The sequence below is a fragment of the Pseudonaja textilis genome, chromosome 1, assembly GCF_049901715.1.
Source record: "Pseudonaja textilis isolate UNSWEBS1 chromosome 1, rPseTex1.2, whole genome shotgun sequence".
NCBI classification, from domain to species: domain Eukaryota; kingdom Metazoa; phylum Chordata; class Lepidosauria; order Squamata; family Elapidae; genus Pseudonaja; species Pseudonaja textilis.
The window spans coordinates 93,966,329-93,990,280 of NC_141990.1; the positions used below are offsets into that span (position 1 = coordinate 93,966,329).

Here is a 23,952-nt window from a genome sequence, read left to right on the forward strand (position 1 = left end):
CTGATGATCTTGCACAGATGATGTTACATGGTTTGATAAAGAAATGTCTGCAAGAAACCACCATGTCCAGAGAGTACTGAGCACTTACATGCTCTTTTCTGCACATTTCTGCTTGATGAATCAATCCAGCAAACAGCAGAGGGAACAGTAAAGTTCTCTCAAGAGTCAAGCCTCTGACCTGGGAAGCCTAGAGAAAATGTTCTCTATAGTTCCTCTCTCTTCATCTGCTACTCTCCCAATCTGGCCCTGAATATATGGCAAATCAAGCCTAAAGCAGTGGACTTTCTAAGTTATTACTTGCTCAGCTCTTGATACACATTGCAGCATTCCCAAAGCTTTGGATTCATTCAGGTTTGGATTTTTGTTGTCTAAATGGTGAAGAAATCCTGTTTCACACAGGAGAACCTTGTAATGCCTTGAAGCAGCTGAATTTGACCTGAGATTTCTGGTATGTTGCTTTTCTTCTTCTCGAAGAGAGAAACAAAGAAGCTGGTCCCCAGCTGTTTTCCTTTTCCCCCCTTCTGTCTGATGTGTTTGTTCTCAATGGCAGTTTGAAGAACAATCATGTTCCATTGTGTCTTTGTCTTTTCATTACTAAAACAGTGTCAGCGAGAGACTTTTGACTTCACTATTTACCTCTACAAAGTCTTTCCGGCTACCCACAGAGCAAAATCATAATACCAGCCATTTTAACTGGTGCTCAAAATAAATGTAATAAGGGGAACTTTTTGAAGTTTCACCAATCACTTGAATATTTGTTCTCTTAACATGTTCTCAGAAGTCTGGTGTTAGGAAAAGTGTTAAAACATCTGCTCTGGAGAACTTGTTTTCCTAATTCATCTACCAACTCAGCTTAGAAAGAAGTCCAATAACAAAAGCAAAGTTTATTTGAGCTATCGACTAATAAAAATTAATAACCAGAAATCACTCTTTTATGCTGTGATTTAAAATGACTAAATCTTCAGCAGGAATGCTGAAAAAGAGTTTTGTGGTCACATGCTGAACATCTTAGTAGGGTGCTTGGTATAGTCCCTTATCTGTCTCTCCCCTGTGCCCATCCACCACTCCATATCTTGCATCTGTCTTTCATACTCGTTCTATTCATCCTTTTCATCCCTCATTTCCCCCACTATCTCTGCCTTCTTGAATACAGAGGACATCAAAGAACCTGGGAGGTTCAAGTTGTGTGATCATCTATATTTTCCGTCTGGAACAGTAAAATCTATGAAGCAGCTTTTTGATCCCTGGAAAAAGTAACTGAGAAAAGGGAGGGCTTAAGACTTCTGCCTGTCTCAGGGAAAAACTCCTCTCTTCAGTTTCATGCACTAAGCTCTGAAAAATTAATGAAAAAAATAAGGAACCCAATCAGGAGATGATCACTTGACCAGGGAAGAGTGAAGTGCATCATCAGTCTCAAATCCCTTTGCACCCACAAGAGATCTAAATCCCGCCACCTTTAATTCGATTGACATCACTGTTTACCCCTACAAATTTGCTTTAACCATTAGTAGTTCAGATTCTTATATACAGTAAATGGTAGGTGCAAATAGCAGACTGCTCCACTTTGGCAAGATTCTGTCTGAAGGTATGCAACGATAAAGAGCTTGAAAGAATCAACACATGTCTTGGTTTTTGAGTCTGACAGTTGCTTACAGGATCTATATAGCCACCTATCTTAAATACTGATTCTTGGCAGCTCACAACATTTTATATAAACATTGCAATTTTCCTCTGAAGCTTCAAGATATTTTGGTACCAATCCTTGAACAGTTTGAATTATTCTGCAGGCTCTGCAATTTCTCTGGTGAGAGATATCTCTCCCTCCTTTTGATAATCCTGAGGCAGTTATCAATTTCTGTTTCTTTTTTCTTTTCCTACAAAAGCAATTAATTTCTGGGAATGGTTGTATTTTGAATGCAGCCAACCTTTTTGAGCTTTGCAAATCAAATTCATATTAACTGATGAAACAGTATATGAGTTTATCAAGATAACATTATGTTTTATGCAGCAATATTTATCTAACATGCCCTGGTATAGAGATAGACAAGCCTCTGTTGTACATGTTCAACACTGTGTCAAAGAAACAACATAAAATGTTTCCTCTGTTTTCTGCCTGTCATCAGTGTTTTGCTCAAATCCAGCAAGTGGTTTTTAAGATAGAAGTGCATAGCTTCACAAAACACTAGTGAATGACAAGACATCATAAATGAAATCAGTTGGATTCACCTGATCAGTAGGTATCAATACAAAAAACAACCTTGAAAGGATTCATTTATATTTGATAGTGGGAATTATTTCATTTTTGAAATTATAGGAAATGAAAGGACATATAATTAACTTTGGAAGTATTTTTGAGGCAGGAGTTTAAACATAACTAATGGATAATGAAATAGAAGACTCCAGTATCTTAATTGTTGTTAATGTTGTAACACTGATGGTGCATTAAATTCTGAAGCTTTCCGCCCATCCATCTAGTGACCAAACAGATTTTTGTAGCCCAGATCTGTGAGCTTTAACTCTAATCATTGAATTAAAGCAACAATTTACCTCAAAGATATAAGTATTCAAGTTGAATGGCTCTGTTTGTGATTCCTTACACAAGACAAAACCCTTTCCATTGATTATCTCCCCTGGAGTAAGAGATCAACTTGACAGGAAATGTTGAAACAACTTTAGTCAGCCCAAAGGGTTAATTTTCTTTTTACAAAAAAAAATGTAATATGTCTCTTCTTCTAATTCTATGTTTTCTATACCTACACCTATCTTTGCAGACAGTCAGAAAATGGACTATCTCCTTCTGCCCTAATATTTAAATATTCCAGGAATGTGGAGTGGGGGGCAGAAGGAACTGTTGTCCAGAAAAGATGTGCCACCCTAGAATGTAGAAAAAGATCCTTCCTAATCAGAAGCTTTCATTTACCTCCATAGCACATAGAACAAAAGAATAATCATGAATCATGCATACACCCTTGTCAGCAAAACAGTTCTTTGTATACTTAAAGAGAAATTGCATCAAACACATTTGTGCATTTCTATATTGCAAAGGGCAAAACTGATCCCTTTGCAAAAGAATACAGTATCGACAGAATCCACTAACTTTCTGCTGGATACTGTCCATAAGACATGTTTGTGAAAGTGCTTTCTCCATCAAGCTCTGTTAGAAGTCACAAGGAACGTTTTGGCAAATCCTCATCAAGTGGTCAGTATTAGAATACATAAATGCTCATTCAGATAGTTTTTAAATTTGCTTCATAGAAGTTCTAAAATATTTCATTATTTCAAGCACGAAGGAAGCATTTTCTTCCTTAGAATCAGTTTGCAGTAAAAGAAAAATATTTGGATAGTACAATAAGGATGCCTGTTTTGTCTGTTTTGTTTGTATGTTAAAAAACCAATAAAATTGTTTAAAAAAAAAAAAAGGATGCCTGAATAGGACTGCTACCATGTTTCTCCAACAATACGGCCTCCCACAATAGGAAGTCCCAGCAAGTTTTATAGGCATGAAATGAAATTAACCCCCTCCCCCCCAAATTAAGGCCTATATTAAAACATGCGAAATGGGGGGAATGGCAGGGGGGCTTGCTGTTAGGAAATACTTTTGTTGCACACCCGGATATGGTGCTGCCTGCGTTGACCTCGGTGTTGGTGGGGCGCTTCATATCGGGAGACCTTCCGCCACCATTGCTTTCCCTTCTCCCCACGCTGCCGCGGCATTTAGAGCAATGCCGCGGCGTTTGACGCAGCCATGCATGGCCAGCCAGGGCTCCTCCCTGCAACCGGAGCCCTGCGGAAACACTCAGCTTCAGGCGCTCCTGTCGCCACCTTCCTGGGCATCGTTCGAAAGCAAAGTCCATTCTTTTAAAAACGACGCCCTACTACCGGTACGACAAAGCATCCCCTGCCCAAGAGGGCAGCCCAACCCCACGTGGGGAGGCGAATCTCCCAGGGCCACAGTGCAGAATTGGCCCACCCCGGGAGAAGCGCCCAGCCGCTATCCCTGCCTGGCGCCGGGCAGAGCATGAAGAGCTTCACCTGGGGTGCTCAGCTCAGCTGACAGGTGGGCTGTCCTGCCCGGCGGTGGAGCTCTGGCCAAGGCAGCGAGCGCCTCCCCGCCGGGCCCTCTGCTCATCCCACCAGGACAGCACCGGAGCCAGACGGGCTGGGCAGAGCCAGGAAAGCAAGCCATGGGTGCGCGCCTGCCTGCCAAGCGAAAGAGCCAGGCTGATCCAAGCTTGGCTTCCCATGTCCCTCCAACCCGACCCCATTGGGGCCACTGGGAGAGGCTGCCCGAGGCAGTGATAGCGCCCACCCGCCCATGGACAGGGAGGCGAGGCGACAGCAGCACTGCTTCCCTGGCCAGCGGGTCCAGTGGAGAGAGCCCAAAGCCGCCCGTCCTTTCCACCCCTCACCCAGCCCATCCCCATCCCCACGCATCTCCAAATGCACCGGCAGCTCCAAACGCTGCAGCAGGATGGGCATCGGGCATCAGCGCTCACTTGGCAGGGCTCAGCTCAGAGGAGGATGCGGCGTTGGCCGTCACCTTGCCTCCCTGTCCACGGATGGGTGGGCACTATAACTGCCTCGGGTGGCCTCTCCCAGTGGCCCCTTCAGGGTTGGGCTGGAGGGTCTTGGGAAGCCAAGCTCGGGTCGGCTTGGCTCTTTTGCTTGGCAGGCAGGCGTGCACCCGTGGCTTTCCCGGTTCTGCCCAGCCTGCTCAGCTTGCCAAGGTCAACATCCAAGCTGTCGCCACTCGCCTGCCTGTGGATACAAGGGGGGGAAATTAAGTCACCCCCCAAAAGATGGCCTAGCCGTTTTTTCAGGGCTCAAAAAAAAAAAAAAGACCCGGCCTTATTATATGAGAAACACAGTAGCAATGCATAGATGTCTTCACTGTTCCATAATGTATAGCACTTGATGGTAGCTCTCACTGTACAAAGAACCTCACTTCAGAATAATAAAGTAAGATATCTAACCCAGTAATATATCTGCTTGCTTGGCCTGTTTTATTATATTCCAACTCTTAATAACAATTTAGAGCTCCTAAATTTGAGAAATCAAATAAGATCTTTAAATCATGAGTGTTGTAAGTTTGAAGAACTACTTAGATAGCAAACTCATTCTTTAGAATTCATTCTCAAATTCCACAATAAACATAAACAACTAAAATCTCAATTTTTAAGACTGCAAAAAACAGATCGTTAGATTTCTAAAGACATGAAACAGTCAGGAAAAACTAAAAAAAGATGCCTGGAGTGAGAAGAGTAAAAGAAATATGAATAATGCTTAAAATCATTTTACCTGAAGGCCTTCTATGGCTAATCGAAGCATACTTGGTGTCAGCTTAGAAGCCTGTTTGAAAGTGAAATTACTCCAGTCTATAATCAAAACAAATCCATTTACTTGAAGTTCTGGGTCCTCGATCATAGCTTCTAATGAAAGAAGGATGGCACGTAAAATATCCACCAGTGTGTACCTGTCAACAGAAAAAAAACAAAGATGGCCTTAAGCTAACCAATCATGTTCAGATGATAGAAGATAAGCCATTGTTTTGCTATTTGTAGACAATGTTTCAAGATTTCAAAGTGATAAAGATTTCATGAAATATGATGACTTTACCTATTGTAAGTACACGCATATGTTTCTTTAGATTTGAAAGGGTTAAGATTGGGAAAGTTAAACAGCAGCTATTCAGATGAGACCATATCATAATAGTAATTGTTCCAGATGGTCCAGCTCAATATCATTTGAACAACTCAATGCTTCTTTCTTTCAAACTGCATTACATTTTGTTCAATAAACAGAATCAATATTCATCCGGAATGTCTTTATGTTACCTTCAGCATCACTGAACATGCTAACACAAAAACCTGTGGATTCTCCAAAATGTGACAAACCACATTTTCAATGGTTGTATGAATCAGCCTTTGAATAATCAGTTCAATCATTGCTGGGAGGAAGATGGAGAAAGAATTCTTTAAAAAAATAAACAAGATTTCTCTATGCATTTGAAAAAAGTAATCCCCATCTGGATTTATCATTAAACAATTGATCCAGTGTAACATCAGAAATGTTGGGACCAATTGCATTGGATGACAATGTTGTTTTTCCCAATAGTTTTACTTTTTGAAAAACTTTTGGTGATTATGGTAGACACCTTCATACTGAACACAAATATAATTTCAGAATAACTGTATCATGTAGGACTCTAGAAATATGAAATTAACTTTGGATGACTGTACTGTATATAATTACATAATATTTCATCGTGAGTTCAACAGGACAAAAGGGGTTTTGCTGCTGATTTTGTTCATACCCAGTGTTTGATGTAACTTAGTAAAAGAATTTTAAAATAGAAATCAGCATGCAATCTGATCTACAAGGCACTTTATGGTGCCATTAATCCTACAGAAAAAAATACATTCTGTTTATAGAATAAGAGAGATGGACAGGGCCTTGGAGGTCGTCTAGTCCAAACCCCTTCTCAAGCAGGAGACCCTATACCACAGGTGTACAAACTTGATCACGTCATGTAATATATCACAACGTTTTTTACCTTTGTAAAGCTAGGATGGGTATGGCCTGCGTGTGACACATCTGGCCCGTGGACCGCCAGTTTGACACCCCTGCTATACTGTTCTAGAAAAATGGCTTTCCAGTCTCTTCTTAAAAGGCTCCAGTGATGAAGCACATACATCTTCTGAGGGCAAGCTGTTCTACTGGTTAATTGTTCTCACCAGGGGTGGGATCTGACCAGCATAACAACCGGTTCGGGGAGTGCGTGCATGCATGTCAAATACATGTTGCATGCGCGTGCGCACTAACTCCGGCAAGCATTTACCTTCTCCAGCTGACGAGTGGCACTCAACTGTGCCACACAAAGCAACTGATGAGGAAAACACAGCCACTAAAGGACAGCCTAGAGCTCAGGCGGGCGGGTAAACAGCAGACCAAAACCTCATCCCAAAGAACCAGTTTGGTGTCAGCTGCTCTTTGGAGCTACCGGTTCTATAGAACCAGACTGAACTGGTAGGATCCCACCCCTGGTTCTCACTGTTAGGAAGTTTCTCCTTAGTTCTAGATTGCTTCTCTCGATTAGTTTTCATCCATTGCGTCTTGCCGTGTGTGTGTGTGTGTGTGTGTGCGCATGCGCGCGTGCATGCACGTGCAATCTTTCATCACTGGACAAAGATTTTAATGCAGCTAGTTTCAACATAATTTATTCTATGCTGCTATTTTCATAATGAAATTGACCATTGTAGTATCTATGATTACAATTCTCAAGAGAGTTGTAATCACTGGTACTGCAATGGTCAATTTTATTATGAAAATAGCAGCATAAAATAATTTATGATGAAAGTAACTGCATTAAAACCTTTGTCCAGTGATGAACTATTTACATAAAAGCTTATCTCATATTTATTGTAGATCTGTATTATGCAACGTTTATTGACCTGGATAAGTGAAACCAATCATCCTTATGGTAATTTATGGTGACAGCACAGGAACAGAGGTGAGGGGGAGGCAGATATAAAATTGAAGTTCCTTCACAATCTTCTGACAGATTTATTTTTTTCCAACTGAACACGGAACCGCAACATATACTGTACCTATTTGAAGTAGACCTTAAGGACTTGAAATGTATGCCTGTTATGAAGTTTTCATAACAAATCCATATATTTAAGTTTAACAAAATTTCAGAGCTTCAATTGTAAGAAATGCTTCATCTTGTTTTCAGTGTTTCTAAGTCTGAATTTGAAAAGCCTGTGGACAGGTTTTCAAAATGGCTAAAACCAATATACCAAATGAAATGTTTTTAAATAAAGTAACTTAAAGAGTTCTTCATGTTGACTTTGTACAATTACATTTTGGGGCAATATTATGGAAGTGGTTTGTCACTACATTCTTCCAAGGTATTTTTTAACTTCCCAGTTTAATTTATACCTCCAGAATTCCTTATCGTCTCACTGTCCCTGTTCCCATCACCAAGTTTTAGTTAAATCTGTCCCACTAACTTTTGTGAGGTAAGTTACAGTAAGTTAGTTGTATAGAAAGAGCATAAAATTTTTTGGGGGGGAACCAAACCCCCACTTATTTAGCATATTGCATGCAAAAAGAATTAGGAAAATGTTCTTGAAATTTTTTTTCTCCAGAGCTCAGTTCAGAGCTTTTATCCATGTCCTTCAACCTAGCTTAATAAAAATGGAGCATTGTTGACAGTTTTACCCACCTACAAAAATGTCAATCAATGTATTTATTTTAATCAACAATCAGATTAATAATTTAGTAATATCATGTACCATGTCTAACAAAAGAGAATATTGACAAGGAAATTATTAGGAAAACTAGCTAGTATCGCATCCTTAAAAACAGCTTTTTTTACAGTAGGGGTTCTTTGGGTTTGGGAAGCTTTCATCTGTATTTCTTCGATGTGTTGAAAAGAAGCATTCAGTATTTTTCCATATCAGATCATATAAAAATGTTACCAAAGAAGTTCTCACTAGGTGAGCTCTATAGAGTGCTAAATAAAACACAATGTCCATAGTGTAAAACAACTATATTCTGTTTTTGCCTCCTTCAAATCTGGTCAGAGAAGTGGTAGCTGATATACAGGGGTGAAAATATATAGTGGGAACCATGACTTTGCAGTAATATGTAGAAGATTAGTATTAACAATCAACAAAATGAATCTCAAAATTAAATCCGGCTGACTTTAGTGACACTTAGCTTTCACACAGCGTCTCTTAGGTCACACTGTAAACCCGATGGTGTATTGCTAATACCTAAAGAATAATCTAGGATTTCTGATTTATTTAACAGTGTTTAATGCCCTGATTTATACATGCTGTTAGAAAACCTCTGTTTACACCATTTCCAAAAGCCATTATGCCTAAAGAAAGCGAATGCAATTACCAAACTGGAAATGTAATAATAAGCAAAATGTTCCTCTTTTGGTTCCTAAATTCAAAGTGGATTTAAATGAAATTTCATACAATCAAGGGGCAATCTTACAGACATTTCTTACAAGTACATTCTCACAGCAGAATTTACTCCAGAAAAGGCATGTAGAGAACTGTGCAACTATGCTGTGAATTATTTATACTGATGGAGTACGAGGTTATGTCAATACAAATGGAAAAATGAGAACATTTAACAGATAGCCTTTGTTAGAGTTCATAGTTCTGTTCAATTGCAGAAAAAAAACTCCAAACTGGGATTAAACATAGAATCTAGATGGTTTAGAATGTCATTATTCTACTTCTTTAAATCAATCACTTTTAGTAGTGTTGGTGTTATTTAACTTTACTCTTGGGAATGGAATAATGAGTACTTATTTCTATCAAGCTGCAGCCTAACCTACCTCACAGGATTATGGGAAAAATAGGAAGCAAGAGCATTCTTGCTTTCAGCAGCAAGAAGAAAGGAGAGCTTTTTGGATTTGCACCATGAGTCTGACCATGAGCTCATCTACAACTTTTCATGCACAGAAGCCCCCTTTCATACTTCTCACTGAATGCCTGGCATGTGGAAATGGGGCTAAAGACAGTGTTCCTTGGTATTATTGTTCATTGAATTTATTATTCATCTTATCAGCAAATGAAATCTTTACATGGAAGGAATAAGGCTTTTGAGTGAGATACTGATCCCACTAATCTTCCCACTAAACCATATGATCTAGTCCTATGCCAACTTGTCCAAACAACTTTGAACTGAAGTTGAAGAGGCTAGAAAATGAATGAAAAAAATTCTCCTGAGTAGCAGCACCCATTTTTTTTTAATCTTCAGAAATAGCATCAGGTTTAAAGCTACCCATCAGCAGAAGAACCATTCATCTCAAATAACCTATTTTACCCTTTCTGTGTTCTATCTACTATACAGAGATGTACACAGCTGACAGTCAACATGGTATGATGGTTAATGTGATACTGTAGGAGCCAGGGAGACCAATTTCTAGTCCCCCCTTAAACATTGAAGTCAGCTGGGTGACTTTGGGCCAATTGTTCCTCCTTGGCCCTTAAATCAGTGTCATTCTCTGCAACAAAATCAATTGATAAACACAATTTCTTCTTGCACCATGCACCGATATTTTTGCTTTAAGAACTAAGCAAACATAGTGCAAGCAAACATACTTATCTAACCACATGGGACAAATGGTTAAGAGAAGCCTCTAGATGCATCACGTTGTAGGATACTCTGTTCAGGGTTTTGCAATAGGGCAGTGGTGGGATTCAATTTTTTTTACTACTGGTTCCATGAGTGTGGCTTGGTGGGCGTGGCTTGGTGGGAGTGGCTTGGAGGGGAAGGATACCGTAAAATCTCCATTCCCTCCCCACCCTACTAACCTGCTTTCCAGCTCCGTTCTCCTATGCAAGGCAACAAGACCCAGCCGCTCAGCTGGGACTTGGAAGGCGGAGAATAGATGGGGGCAGGGCCAGTCAGAGGTGGTATTTGCCAGTTGAATTACTCAAATTTTTCGCTACCGGTTCTCTAGAACTGGTCAGAACCTGCTGAATACCACCTCTGCAATAGGGCTGTGTGAAGAAGGTATGTTCTATCTTAGGCACTTTACACTGCAGAGACAACACTCACCTGACTCCATGGGAAATCTCAAGACAGGGCTGTCCTGCCTGAACTGTCTGCCTAGCTCAGGACCATTCTAGCAGTCAAAGCAGTGGGATTGCTCAAGCCTGCTAGTTACAAGGAAGACTGTAATGATAACTTTATAAAGTGTCTCGAGTAGAGCAAAGCATCACTTCAAAGCTTTGCGCAGCACTGCTGTGTGACTATTCTACACATAAACCTTGGTAAGTGAGGATTTCTGCTTAGATTTCTTTAGAAGAAAATATATGTAGCTCACTGTTGAACTGTGGAGTTCTTGATGAGCTTGTTTGTTTGCAGATATTTTATTACCTGACTATGTAATATCATCGGTGCTGACAATGTTACCTCACTGGGTTATGAAAACATCTGCAAGCAAACAACTGAAGCTCAGAAAGCACCAAGGAAGCACTAAGTTTTTGTTTAGCCCTAGAAGACTCCCTGTTGTGCTTTATAAGCATAGAGATTATTGATGAGAGGGACAGAATCTGCTGAATTCTATTTCTTGTGTCATTTTTTGATAGATTTCCATGTCAATTTTTTTTTCCTGCCACTCAACCTGAATTTTAAATGCTTTGCACAGGGACATGTTATGCAATTTATGTATGGATGTATGAGAGACAGGAGTGTTCTACAAAAATCTATTTCCAACTTAATTGGAATAGGAATTTGCTAATTGGACTTATTCAAATGAAAAGCTGATAGTGGCAGCAGTAGATTGTCTATATCATGGTTCTTATTCCTTTTACAATCAACTGTCACTTCAATATAATTATGACCCAACAGGCAATTATATATGCATAATAAATTTACAGAGAAGCACATTTCTTTTATCTTAGATATGAAAAGACTGAAAAAAGTTAACTGATGGAACAGAAACATCTGAGCTATTTCAATTTATGCAGAAATAAAAGGAGGGACATATGACAGGTAAGATAAGAAGGCAAAGCCCTAACATATGTAGGCCTGACTTTTACTTTGAAAATGCATTGCTAAGGCATATCCATCCACAGCAAGGGAGACATTCCAGAGGAATAAGCCAATGTGATACATTGTCTAATTTCACCCATCTAATATTCCAAGACAGATATAGGAACAACATGAGGAAGAAATCTAAATGCTGTAGAAATCAGACTAATCTTGTCAGGACTACAGAAGTCTAATGACATTGCATGGAGTGGATATTTGAGTTCCCTGTTATGAATTTTGATTGTTTTGTTTTCTTTTTCCTTCTGTCTTCTAAAGCAGTGGTCGCCAACCAGTGAGCTGGGGACACTGGTGATCCACAAGAAAATTTTAGTAGTCTGCAGAGAAATGTCACCCACAAAGCACTCCCCAAAGCAATTAATCCAGGCTGCGCAGGAACACAAGGCTTGCATCACTTGCATTGCAAACAACACGAGGTAGTGAACAAAGGGGGGAAAGGGCGGAGGGGGAGAACTTGTCCCACTCACCCCATGCGCCTCGCCTGGCCACCGGGCTGCTTCTTTCCACTTCTTTCTTCTTCTGCTTTTGGCTGCACACAAGGAAAGCAGCAAAAGTCTTTCTTTCTCTCTCCCAAACTCTGCCAGGAATGAGTCTTTGGGACCCTGCAAGGCTTCCTGCTCGAAGAGGCTGCACTGGTGCGACAAGTTTCACAAAGGCCCATTTCTGGTGGAGTTTGGGGGAGAGAAAGGAAAGCAACTGTTTCTGCTGCTTTCCTTGCATGAAGCCAAAAGTCTCTCTCTCTCCTCGCCCTCTGAGAATGGAGCTGGAGACAGTATCCTGAGATCCCAAATAAAGAATGATCGATTGGTAGGAAAATGGAGTGGGGAATTTTCCTGCAGACTTTTATGGGGATTTTCCCAGGGTCTCTGGTCCACAGAATTTAAAATTATGTGTTTGGTGGTCCCTGAGGTCCAAAAGGTTGGCAGCCCCTGCTTTAATCCTTCAGCTTTCTCTTGGTCACGTTTTAGCAGACTGTTTTATTGGGAATGCATCAATATATTTTAAGGTAGTTACAGTTGCAATGTGTACATCATTGGAAGATATGAAAGACCAGGTCAGGGACAGATCATAATGGGTGATCCATGTGTTCAGCTAAGAGTCTACGTCAATTTGATAGCACATAATCTTTTTTAAGATACTCCATTGGCAGACCCTGTGCCTCTGAGACACAGTTCTTCTTTTTCAAGAAATTAGATCAAAAGTACAAAAGTGACTGCAACACGCGTGCAAACTGTCAGCAGTGGTTTCTTGTCATTCATATAATAGCAGCCTAATCATATTCCACTGAGCAAAACAATGACATCAAGAAAAAGTTCAATTCAACAGTTATTTTTATACTGCTACAAAGGTCCCATGTAGGAATTGCTGCATCTGAAGTTGAGCATTACTCTGGGTAATTAATTCTGATTCCAACTTCAGTGGACTTCAGAGGAATCCTATTTCTGAACATATACTCTTCAGGCCACCCAGAAGCCATGCTATGACAATATAAAGTGAGACATGGTCAAAAGAAAAAAAAAACCTGTTCTATAAAGAAGCATCTGGATTGTGTGCAGATACAGTAGAAATTTTAATTTGAGCAATGTAAACACTATAGGATCAGTCTAGAATGCCCTGGTTTCAAATCTATTCCAGTCACACCCATACCCACTGGAGATTGATGTTTTCACTAGAATGATGAAAATTTCTTTCCTGGATATGAGGCCAAGAGGTGTCAGAATGATGAAAGCAACATCGTGGCATAAGTTCCAACCCTACTGTCTGTGCATGTGACATCACAATACTGTCCAAAAAGGGTGGGTTATCTCAATACACTGCTTACATCATTGCAACTTTCCTTCTTCTCTATCCAATAATGAAACCGCTAAATGAGGCATTCATTTTATTTCAGTCTTCCAAGACATATATCTACTGTAGGTACTCCAGGCAATCCTTTCAGGTAATGACTTTTTTGATAGGAAAGACAGCATATTGTTTCTTAGTTACTGCATTTAATTCATTATGATTGTACAGCATTGACCTCTCAGAAGAAAGAAACAATCATTATGGCCCACGAATGCCCAATTAACTCAATCATTCTAGCATATTGTGGTCCTTGAAGGGGAGGCAGTGGGGGAGAGGGAAAACATGACATTTACCATTTCATTTCAAATAGCAAGCTACCTTGAGCCAACCTTAAGTGCTTACTTACTTCAAGAGACTATTGTAAAAGATAAACGAGGAAGAGAACCATGTATACTGCCTTGAACTCCTTCAAGGAAGTATAAATGAAAGTAAAGTAAAATATATCAATGAGAAGTGAGGATAGGACAGCATAAAAGTCTTCTTCATGAATCAGAACTCTTTAAGTCAAAGTTGGACAGACTTTAGGCTTTGTGACATTCACAAAATGCATCATGTTGCTGGGATAAATTGGAGAGACATTAAAATTAATAGAAATTTTGTCACTTATCTGCTTCATAGATAAATCCTTGTATAATAATGTTATTATTTCTGGTAAAGAAGCTGATACTGAATTGCCAAGAAAGAAGAAATATAAATTTTCCTTTAAATATTATAGGTGTTGCTAAACATTGGGAAACCTAGTTCATTTAGAAAAGTAGAAAAGGACTGGGTAACAACATTGTCAAAACATTATTTCTCTCACATTGTTCTTGCCCCAATGGCCCAGGCCTAAATTGGGATGCCTGGAAGCTGTGGAAGCCTGAAGAGGGAACCAAAGACTTCTGCAGAACCCTGATAAGATGGGCTGGCTGTGGATCGAGGAGCCCCTCTACACCTGGGATGTTATTATTTTTGGTTTTAGATGGGATTACACTACCCAGGCAGACCTGGTGCATAATCTCAGCGTCCTCCTGTACTCACAGCTCTTGTTTGAAGGGCAGGTGACACGTTGTGGCTTGAAGGACACAACTGCACCTTGTGAATCCATTATGGCCCTTCCTCTATAAGCAGGTCCTTTGCTCTGTCACTCACACCCTGATTAATTCCCATCTGGAATACTGCAATGAGGTCTACTGAGAGTTTTGCAGCGATAATTCAGCGCCAGAAAAATAAACACAGATGGCTGATGCTTCATTTAACGTCTTTATCAACATAATAAGATTTTACAAACCAGTTGTAGATTTCTCCAACATGGAGCAAACTCAGACGGAAACATGTTGCAAGTTCAGAGCACAGCTTCAGTCGTCAGCAAGCAAACTAGTTAGTTTCATCTTCAACAGACAGACTCAGAGCTCCAACATAGCTGCAGAGTTGCAGAGCTTAATATAGAACCATGCCTAGGCTACTTTTAGTTTCAGTTTCCAGCCTAGGCTACTTCTAATTTCAGTTTCCAAAAACAATCCTCATTGGCTGACTTAGTTGCTATGCCTATTCATTGGCTAACCTTGTTGTTACCAAGCTCTATTCCAGTTCATGAATATACTGACAAGGTCTACATGGGTCTTCCCTTGAATATTACCTGGAGACTTTAGTTGGTACAGATTACGACCACATGAGCAATGTTGGGTGTCCCAAGGATGGTACATGGAACACCTCTGCCGTGCAAGCTGCATTGAGTGCCAGTTTGCTTCCAAATCCAATTAAAGATGTTGGTAATGATCTTTAAAGCCCTACAGGTCAGATCACCTGACAAGTCATCCTTGGCCCATTACATTGGACTGTTCCATTCAGCCAGGAAGGGAAGATAGGTTACAGATCCCACCAGTTAAAAAATTTCAACTGGCAGGAATAAAGCCTTTTCTGCCATTGCCCCAGCCGGTTGGAACATTCTTCCCCCTAGAGATGAGGTGGGACCCTCACTCTCTCGGTCTTCTGAAAATGTTCTGCCAACTCGCTTGGGGATAACAGAGGAGCATACAGCCATGCGGCTGGTTAACACTCTGAAGTCCTTTCCTTCCCTTTTGAATTGTAATTATTTCATTCTTATTTTTAACAGTTTTATTGTAATATTTATATATAGTTTTTTTTAATGTCACTCTTTGAAGGAGATGGGCAGTTCTAAGTATGATAACATCAAGAAATGAATAATACAAGAATGAACTTCTCAGAAGTACCCAACTGGCACCAGCATTACAATTTCAAATTAAAATTAAGTTTCAAGGATTGTTGTCCGCTGTCTTAGATTGCGTGGCAACTTTATCCTTGGTTGTCTTTTAACTTTCCATTGCCATTATTTTTTATACTTGTGCTTTTGTTTCAATATTTTGTTCTTGTTGTTGTTGTTGTCTGTTAGTCTGGAATCAGTTGGATCTAGGGCAAGTTAGAAAGATTTTGAATAGGTTGGCAAATCGGGTCAGGGGACAAATTGCTAATTGCATTAGCACCTGCTGTTCAGGTCCCAGGAAAGTGTAACTGAGTAATTGAGAATGAACTTCTCACTAGTCACTGATGAGAAACCAGTCTTCCCCCACAAAAAAGTTATAGATGAAAGATTCTATTAAAATCAGTTTTCATTCATTGTTTTCACCATCATCTTATGGTCGAAGCTCCACAGGCACACCTGATCTGTGCACATTTTTTTTTTTTTTGCCATCACAGAATTTCAAATTTGGGGAGTTTTTTAAATTAATCTAGCTCCTTCCCCTGAATTAGGTTACAAAAATAGCAGTTTGGCTGCCACACATTAGAATAAAATAAAGGTTCTTATGCCGTTCCTATCATAAGTTTGGAATGAAATATCACTGAGATCAAAGGGGATTTGAACCCATAATGATGATGTCAAACATATAGACTGCAGCACTATGGTGGATTCAGATGTACATCTTAGCCTACCCCACCTTCCCCCCATGAGTGAAAAATCTTTACCTGCTTTGGTCCCAGTTGGCAGCAAAGAGCACCAGGATCTTCCTGCCATAATGATCAAGGTTGGCCAACCCTCCTGGGAAACCATCCTTGAGTGCTTGCTTGATGCCTGGATCAGTGGCTTTGAAGCTCTTGAACATATCGAGGTTCTGTTGACGATACTCAAAGTATTGAGCCAACAAGCGAAATGCTTCAAAATGCTGGAATTTTCTGGCCCGCAAGAAGCGAAGAATAAAGGCATCGTCTGTGCGAAGAAAGCCAATGTCCGGTCGGGTGATCACCATGTCCCTAACTTCTTGGATGTCTTGGTGCAGGGTGTCTGGGTTCTCGTTCAGTTCCAATCGGGCCTTTTCCAGGGTCTCTGGAGACAGACCTGCCTGCAAATGAGTCATTGTGCCACTTGGTCTGATAATGGTTCTTCTAGTACAGAAGAAGGGGTGGAACTGCTGAACTGCCACAACACCTGAAATTCGGTCTCTTGTTTTGATTTATGAAACCCTCCCTTCCATTTCTAGTATCCAACAAGTTAGGTAATTCTTTGCTACCAATCTCTCCAACACTAATGCCTAATATGGTTCAATTAATACGTGCACCTCAATTCCAATCTACCCTTTCCATCTCTCAATTAACCACACACACACACACACTATACTGTTGCTGTGCTCTCCTTTCTCAGGCCCATATCCCACCTGTCCACAGCTTGAAGCTGCAGCAAAACTGTAACTCACATATAATTGAATCCAATTACTCTCCTTCTGCAGCAATTGCCTGTTGATGACTAGAAATAATGGCTCTGACAGGGCCCAAGTAGAGAGAATGGAGTGTCCTCCTTCCCATTCAGTAGTGGTTTAAACAATCGGGTGAGCAAAAACAACAACACCCCCACTAAAAAAAAATCCCTTGATCAGCAGATACAGATCAGCATTATGATGCCAGCCAGAACAAGGCCAAACAGCCCTACAGTGACTTTGCCTGGAGTACAGAAAGAGGTTGAGGTAATTAATTCCTCCACCACAGGCACACTCTAATATTTTCCACCCACTTCTACCTGCAAATTAGAGATCTTCACCTTGGCGCTGCTGAAATAGCGAAAGAACTGCAATTTCAATAAATGCGATCTAATTCCGAGCTTTCCATAAAGGTGTTGTTTTTTTCCCCTGCCTCCCTCACTCTCTCTGAGCCATTCCAGTATAGCATTTAAAAATCAATGGTGGTAGGGTTCAAGAGGCATGTGCTGATCAGCTGGATAAGTTGGATTATTGTTTTTAATCAATTAGATGCTTCTTCAGATAAACACCCACCCCCCCGCAGCTTTTTCTTCTCTGGAGCAAGGGATGGATTCCTCTCTACCACGTCTTTCCACCCCCTTGTCCACTTACACAGTGACCTCATCTAGTACCAGCAAAGCTGCCGTCTGTCCCTCTCCGTCGCCTTTAGAAAAGAGGGGCGGGAAAGAAGCCGGGGGTGAAATCTGGGTCCTTTTTCAGTCACTGACGGAGCAGGTCTGGTCGCCTGGCAGGGATCCCAGCCATCCGCCGGAAGAAAGGCATTCAGAGACAAAAAGGAACAGCCAAGTAATGCCTACCAGCCAAGCAGCCAACAAACATACACCAGGCAATGCGGCACCTTCCGGCATCCATCAGCCGAGGCACCAACTCCTTCGGATGGGAGGCAGAAGAGGCAGCGGCGGTTAGAAAGGAGCAGCCGATCGATCAAGGACGGGCCTGTGGGCTCAGGGCTCCCCTCTTCCCTCCCGTCCGCTCCCCTGTCCCCCTTCTTGCAATGGTAGTCCAGACAGCAGGGCGTGGAGGCTGCGCGTCCTCCTCGCCGGTCTCTTCTGGGGCGGGGGGGGGGGGGGATTGCAGAGCTACTTGCCAGAGGAAAGGTGAAGCTGGGCGGACGGCGGTAGCCGAGAACCTCTCCGCTACCCGCCCGCCTTTGTGTTCCTGCAGGAGCGGCCGGTGACTTCTGCTGTGGCTCAGCCTGGGTGATGGATGCGCCGCTTCCAGCAGGTCTACGTCAATCAAGGCTCCCTGGGCGGCAGCCGCCGGAGCAAGTTACTTCAGATCAAATCCCCCGCCCGAGCCCCTCGCATTGTTGTTACCCAGCCCTATCTTTCCTCTCTGGCTCCGGAGGCTGGGTTTGTAATGCGGGGAGGGGGAAGCCTCGGTGGAACAGCGCGGGAGGGAGAAGAGCAGTTTTCCAATAATAGCCCCCGAGTCCCACCACAGCTTGGCCTTCCACCGCATTGCTTTCTCCGGCGCTTCTTACTGGATCAGCGGAGCGCTTGTCTATCTCCCATCAACCCATCCTCCAGAGTCACCCCAGATTTCCACCCCCGCCCTCGCCCCCATCGACTCTCACGCCCCCTCCCCACCCGCCGCTCATTCGTTTGCGATGCCCCAACTGCGAGAGATCCAGTTGCTTAAGGTAGTTTGGGGGCATTGGGTGAAGCGAGGCCTGGTCGAATAATCTTATCGTGCCGTTTCTAAAAGAAAAAAGCGAATCTCCCTTCCTCCTACCCGATCCGATATTGTGAAGTGGGCGGTATATTGTTTGCCCCATTCCAACCAGCAATCCAGGGGAAAATATTACAAGGGAAACTGTCATTGACAGCATCTTATTTTTAATCTTTCAGCAATGGTATCTGGGGCAAAGCTACACACTGCCACCACAATTGAGCCAAATCTACTGTGCCCTTGTCCCCTTCTGCCTCCATTATATACATCACTGAAGTTCCAGGCTATCCACTCTTTCTTAGCCCATCCTACCTCACTGGTTGTTGTTGAGAACAAGATGAGGGAACATTATATATGCTGCCTCAAACTACTGAATGAAACACAAGATATATTACTAAGAAATAAATATTGTACATTTAAACATTGGGTTTAGTGACAAGGTGGGCTTCTTTTTGCATTTATCCTCACATTCATCTAACTACAGCACAAAGATTATTTGTTCTCTTTAGCTCAGCTGTGGGTTTGACTATGGCCATGCCAGAAATAAAATGAGAGGAAATTTGAATTTTCTCACCAAGTCTGTTTAAATACTGGCTCATCTCCCTATTTGCATAGCTGATTGTTGAATTACAGTAATAAAGGACAATGGAAGGTTCACAGAAGGATATTTGCATGCATTAAATAAGGTATTAAACATATACCCACATTTTCTGCCTAAACTTTGTTCATTCCCAGAATAAGTTTTTAACCAAAGCTGATGCCACTGGACTCCATTATATATTATGTATATCCCTGCATCTTCCATCATATGCCTTTTAAACATATGCTTTTGCTTGTGTTTTTGTAATTTTAGATTCATTTTTAATCTTGTTCTAAAGTTAATATTTTATAATCCTTCCAATATTCCTCTAATATTCCCAATCTGATGCATGTTACTTTCTATCTACCCTTAATTACTTTTCCTTCTCTTCTTTTCCTACAGCAAGAAAAAAATTTGAAAGCAATAGGAATGGAGACAATGATGGCCAAACTAATGAGGTCTTGCTGAAAACTACTTCTTGGGTACAGCATTAGCTCTCTCTGTTGTAGAGAGAAATTTTTAGAAAGGGAATGTGACAGGAAGCTTTGGATAAAGATAGACAGCAATTTAAAAGAGAGGCTCCATCTTGCTTGGCAAAAATACAAAGCTTTGGCAAGGATTCCCAGCCTCTGCCCCCACCTGCTTTCCTGAAAGTTTTTTCCCCCTACCTTTTGAATGACATTCATCTGTTTCAAGATATGCTTAAAGGGCAAAAACTGCACTACAGGAAATCCTCAACTTACAATCATTTGTTTAGCAATCACTCAAAGTGGTACCAAAGGTCGTAAAATTGGGCCTGACTCACTTAATAACTGTCTTGCTTATCAACAGTACTAATTGCAGCTAAAGAACTACCTTTAGTTACTAAGTAACATCTGTAACTATCTAGATAGCTACAAGGTTCTCATGTCAAATATTAAAGAAAACAGACATTAGATCAGGGATGTCAAACTCAAGGCCCACAGGCTGGTTCTGGCCCGCAGGGTGTTTAGATCTGGACCGTGGGACTGACCTGGAAACAGTGAACACCCAGCCCGCAGCCCTCCCAACCTCCATTTTCACTGGCAGAGGGTTGCAGGAAGCCGTCACAAATGAAAATGGAGCTTGGGAGTGTTTTTGCTAGCAGAGCACTCAGGCCATCACAGGCACCCCAACACAAGTGATGTCGAGCTGGTCACGCCCCCTAGCCACGCCTCCCTGAGGTCAAACACAACTTTGATGTGGCCCTCAATGAAATTGAGTTTGACACCCCTGCATTAGATGATTGATAATCCAGTGGTTCAATTGATCATCTCCAGCTGCTGTTGATCAAACAGTTCCATTTGTTTGGGATCATCCTGCCTCTCACCAATCATTATTCTAAAAAATCTCCATCTTTTCCCCTCTTCCTTTCAGCCCAGGTAAAAGAAGGGAAGGGGGAACAACATCCCCCCCGCCGCCTTTTGGCTTGACATTTAATGTTTATTTTTTTCAAACCCTATATGAGAAGTTGGTTTTGGTTTATTTTAATTTGCTAAATTGCCCAAGAAAAGTGTAAAAATGTTTCTCAAATATAGTATTCATGATAGAGGAGAAATTCTTTTTCAGTTAAACAACTCTTTTTCTTAGTTTTATTTCCTTTTTAATTTGAAAGAAGCGAAAATATCTTTATCACAAGCCAGAAAATATATTCCAGTGCAGCAAAAGAAAAGTACTGTGTCCTACTTCTTAACCAGAAATCCTTTCCTACTTTATTTACCAAGATGGCAATCTTTAAGCCGTGTTCCATAACTTCCTCAAAGGAGATGTGCATGTGGGCAGGAATGTTAAAATCTTTCACCTTATTTGAATGACAAGAAATTGGAAACCTTTTCTCCTAAGTTGCTGCAGCAAGGAGTTTTAACATTACATATTTATTTATTTATTGCTTTCTGCAGCTATAGCTGAACTCTGTGTTTGCTTCAATAAAGTTAACCAGCTTTTTTTGAACTCGGTCTTTGTTTTTCTCTCACTGAAGTGAATGTATTAAATTCTCTGTAGATTATTTACTGCTCCTTACCTGATTGCTTCCCTCAAATATTCTTTGCCCTAAATTCACTATAAATTGTCAGCTGCTTATTGATTGCCTTGTATATAATTAGTTTTAAATACCATTTAATAGCATGTATTGATTTGTTATTAATTATTAAGTATAATTTCAGGTTTGGACAGCTTGAACACATAAACCTTTGAATAACCCTTGCTAAGATCCCGACCTAATTGTGAAAGGCTCCAGTTGTAATAATTTTAAATGACATGTCCTCATGAAGTTGGCTTCTTCCTGATACCAATCCATAGCAGAAGAATAGATCTTTTCCATCTGTTCCAGTTTAAAACTAGTGTTTTTCCTCTTCTTTCTACTGAATTTTCCCCATCAACACAATCTAGGATCTATCATTGACACAGGATGTACTCAGCTTTTATTGGTCATTTTAAGCCGTGTTAAGTCCTCCCAGCTCCCCTTCTTGATTGTACATGGCCATTTTGGCTTAGGCTGCAGAACTGTTTGCCTTACTGCATAAATCAGACTAAGAAATCAACTCCATAGGAAGATTAGAATTACTTGTATTAAGATTGGCCATAGTAAGGGAAGGCAGAACAAGAAACAATGGATGGAAACTAATCAGGGGTGGGCTTCAAAAATTTTAGCAAGGGGATCTGTGCCGGGTTGCTGGGTGGGTGTGACCATGCTGGGTGTGGCCTAGTTGGCTTCCTACACCATAGCAGGGGGGCACTTTTGCCCTCCCTAGGCTTCGGAGGCTTTCCTTGAGCCTTCCGTGAGGGCAAAAACTGCCTCTCCGGGCTCTGGAGACTCTGCATGCCAGAAACAGGCCCATTTCTGGCCTTCCCAAACTTCCGGGAGGCCCATTTGTTTTTGCCCTCCCTGAGCCTCTGCATGTGCCCAGAACCTACCTGCATCCAAAACGGGCTGCATGGGGACTCCTAGGAGGGGAGGGGAGGGGTGGGTGGAGCCAGCCAGGAGTGGGATTTGGGGGTTCTCCGAACTGTACAGAATTTTAGCTAGGGGCTCTCCGTGAACCCCTGCAAATTCCTAGCAGCCCACCCATGAAACTAATCAAGGAGAGAACCTATCTAGAAACAAGGCGAACTTTCCTGACAGAAAAGTTAATCAATGGAATGGCTTGCTTTCAGCAGTTGTGTGTCTCCATCACTGGAGGTTTTTGAGAAGAGATTGGAGAACCATTTGTCTGAAATGGTCTAGGGTCTCCTGCTTGAGCAGAAGATTAGACTTGGAGACCTCCAAGGTTCCTTTTTGCAAACCCGATTATGCTTTACTCCCCCACTCCTATACTTATGTGAATTGGAGAGGTCTCCTCCTGAGCTGCTTTCCAATAACTTCTGCTTATTTTGGATTTCAGTCATGTTTTACCTTCATCTCTTTGATAATGAATTTGGCCAGTCTTCATCAAACTCATCTTCCTTATTCTCCACAAGAACTGACCAACACCTGGCTACCCCAGAGGCATCTACTCATGTAATGTCTAACACATACTTTCTGAAGTGTTCTTCGGATCTTACATTAAATTGTTTGAAAGAACACTATATTTGTGTTTTTTAAACAAATGAGAGAGAGAGAGAGAGAACAAGATGAATGAGTGTGAGAGCATGTGAAAGAGGCAAGTGAAAGGCATATCAGCAAGCGGCATATCAGTATATCAGCAAGATGGAACATGACTGAGGGGCCAAGAGGCTACAAGCAAAAAAAAGAAAACAAGCCAAAGACAGCAAGTGAGGTAGAGGGAACAATTAATCCAACTAACAGGTTTTAGGAACAGGGGAAGGGCATGGGGTAAAGTGAAGCAGAGATAACCAGTACATCTTCTCCTTTCTCCTACACCCCTCCTTTGCATCTGCTAATCTGACTGCCAGCTCAAAGACTAAATCCCATCTTAAAAAAGAAAAAAAAAACCACGCTCTTTCAAAAAAACTGCTAAACCAAAACTTCTTGTTATATCCAACATTTATACAGTGACTTTAAGAACTCCTATATTTTCCTGGAATGTTTATTGATGATACATCCATTTCTGAATAGTTCAAAAACTTTAAAAATCAACACCCATTATTGGTTGTGAAATTTTATTCTGTGATGCACTAGAAAAACTAGTGTTTGTTACATAAGAAGGTAACTGTTGGTTTCACAAATTTGTCCCACTCCCCAAACCCTGCTTTGATGGATCAAATGATGAATATGTTTTCAAATATGGACATACGTTAATGTCAAAGGAAAGATCCCGTAATAAATGTATATATTTCTAAATGTCACTAGTTCTTGCTGACCTTTACTTCTACCACATATTTATAATGTAATTGAGATGCAGCCTGCTGTCATTTTTGTAACTAGTGGCCAAGTTGTTAAATTCTTTTTGTGATATTACCTTATTGTTTAAAGTCCAAAGCTAAAACCAGGCCAACCAATGATTAATTATATAAATGAATTCCATAACCAAAGTTCCATGATGGAATATTTACAATTTTGTCCTCTGA

At 41.2% G+C, this 23,952-nt stretch overlaps 1 protein-coding gene across 1 annotated transcript in view; it reads right to left on the reverse strand.

Annotated features, from left to right (window-relative positions):
- CLVS2 (clavesin 2) overlaps positions 1–18,701 on the reverse strand; it is a 55,691-nt gene extending 36,990 nt beyond the window's left edge. The window contains exons 1-2 of the mRNA XM_026705409.2: positions 16,393–18,701; positions 5,299–5,473 (exon numbers count right to left, since the gene is read on the reverse strand). Of these exons, the coding sequence (XP_026561194.1) occupies positions 5,299–5,473; positions 16,393–16,781 (564 nt within the window). The 5' untranslated portion in view covers positions 16,782–18,701. The remainder of the gene's footprint in view (positions 1–5,298; positions 5,474–16,392) is intronic.
- Between the last annotated feature and the right edge of the window lie 5,251 nt (positions 18,702–23,952).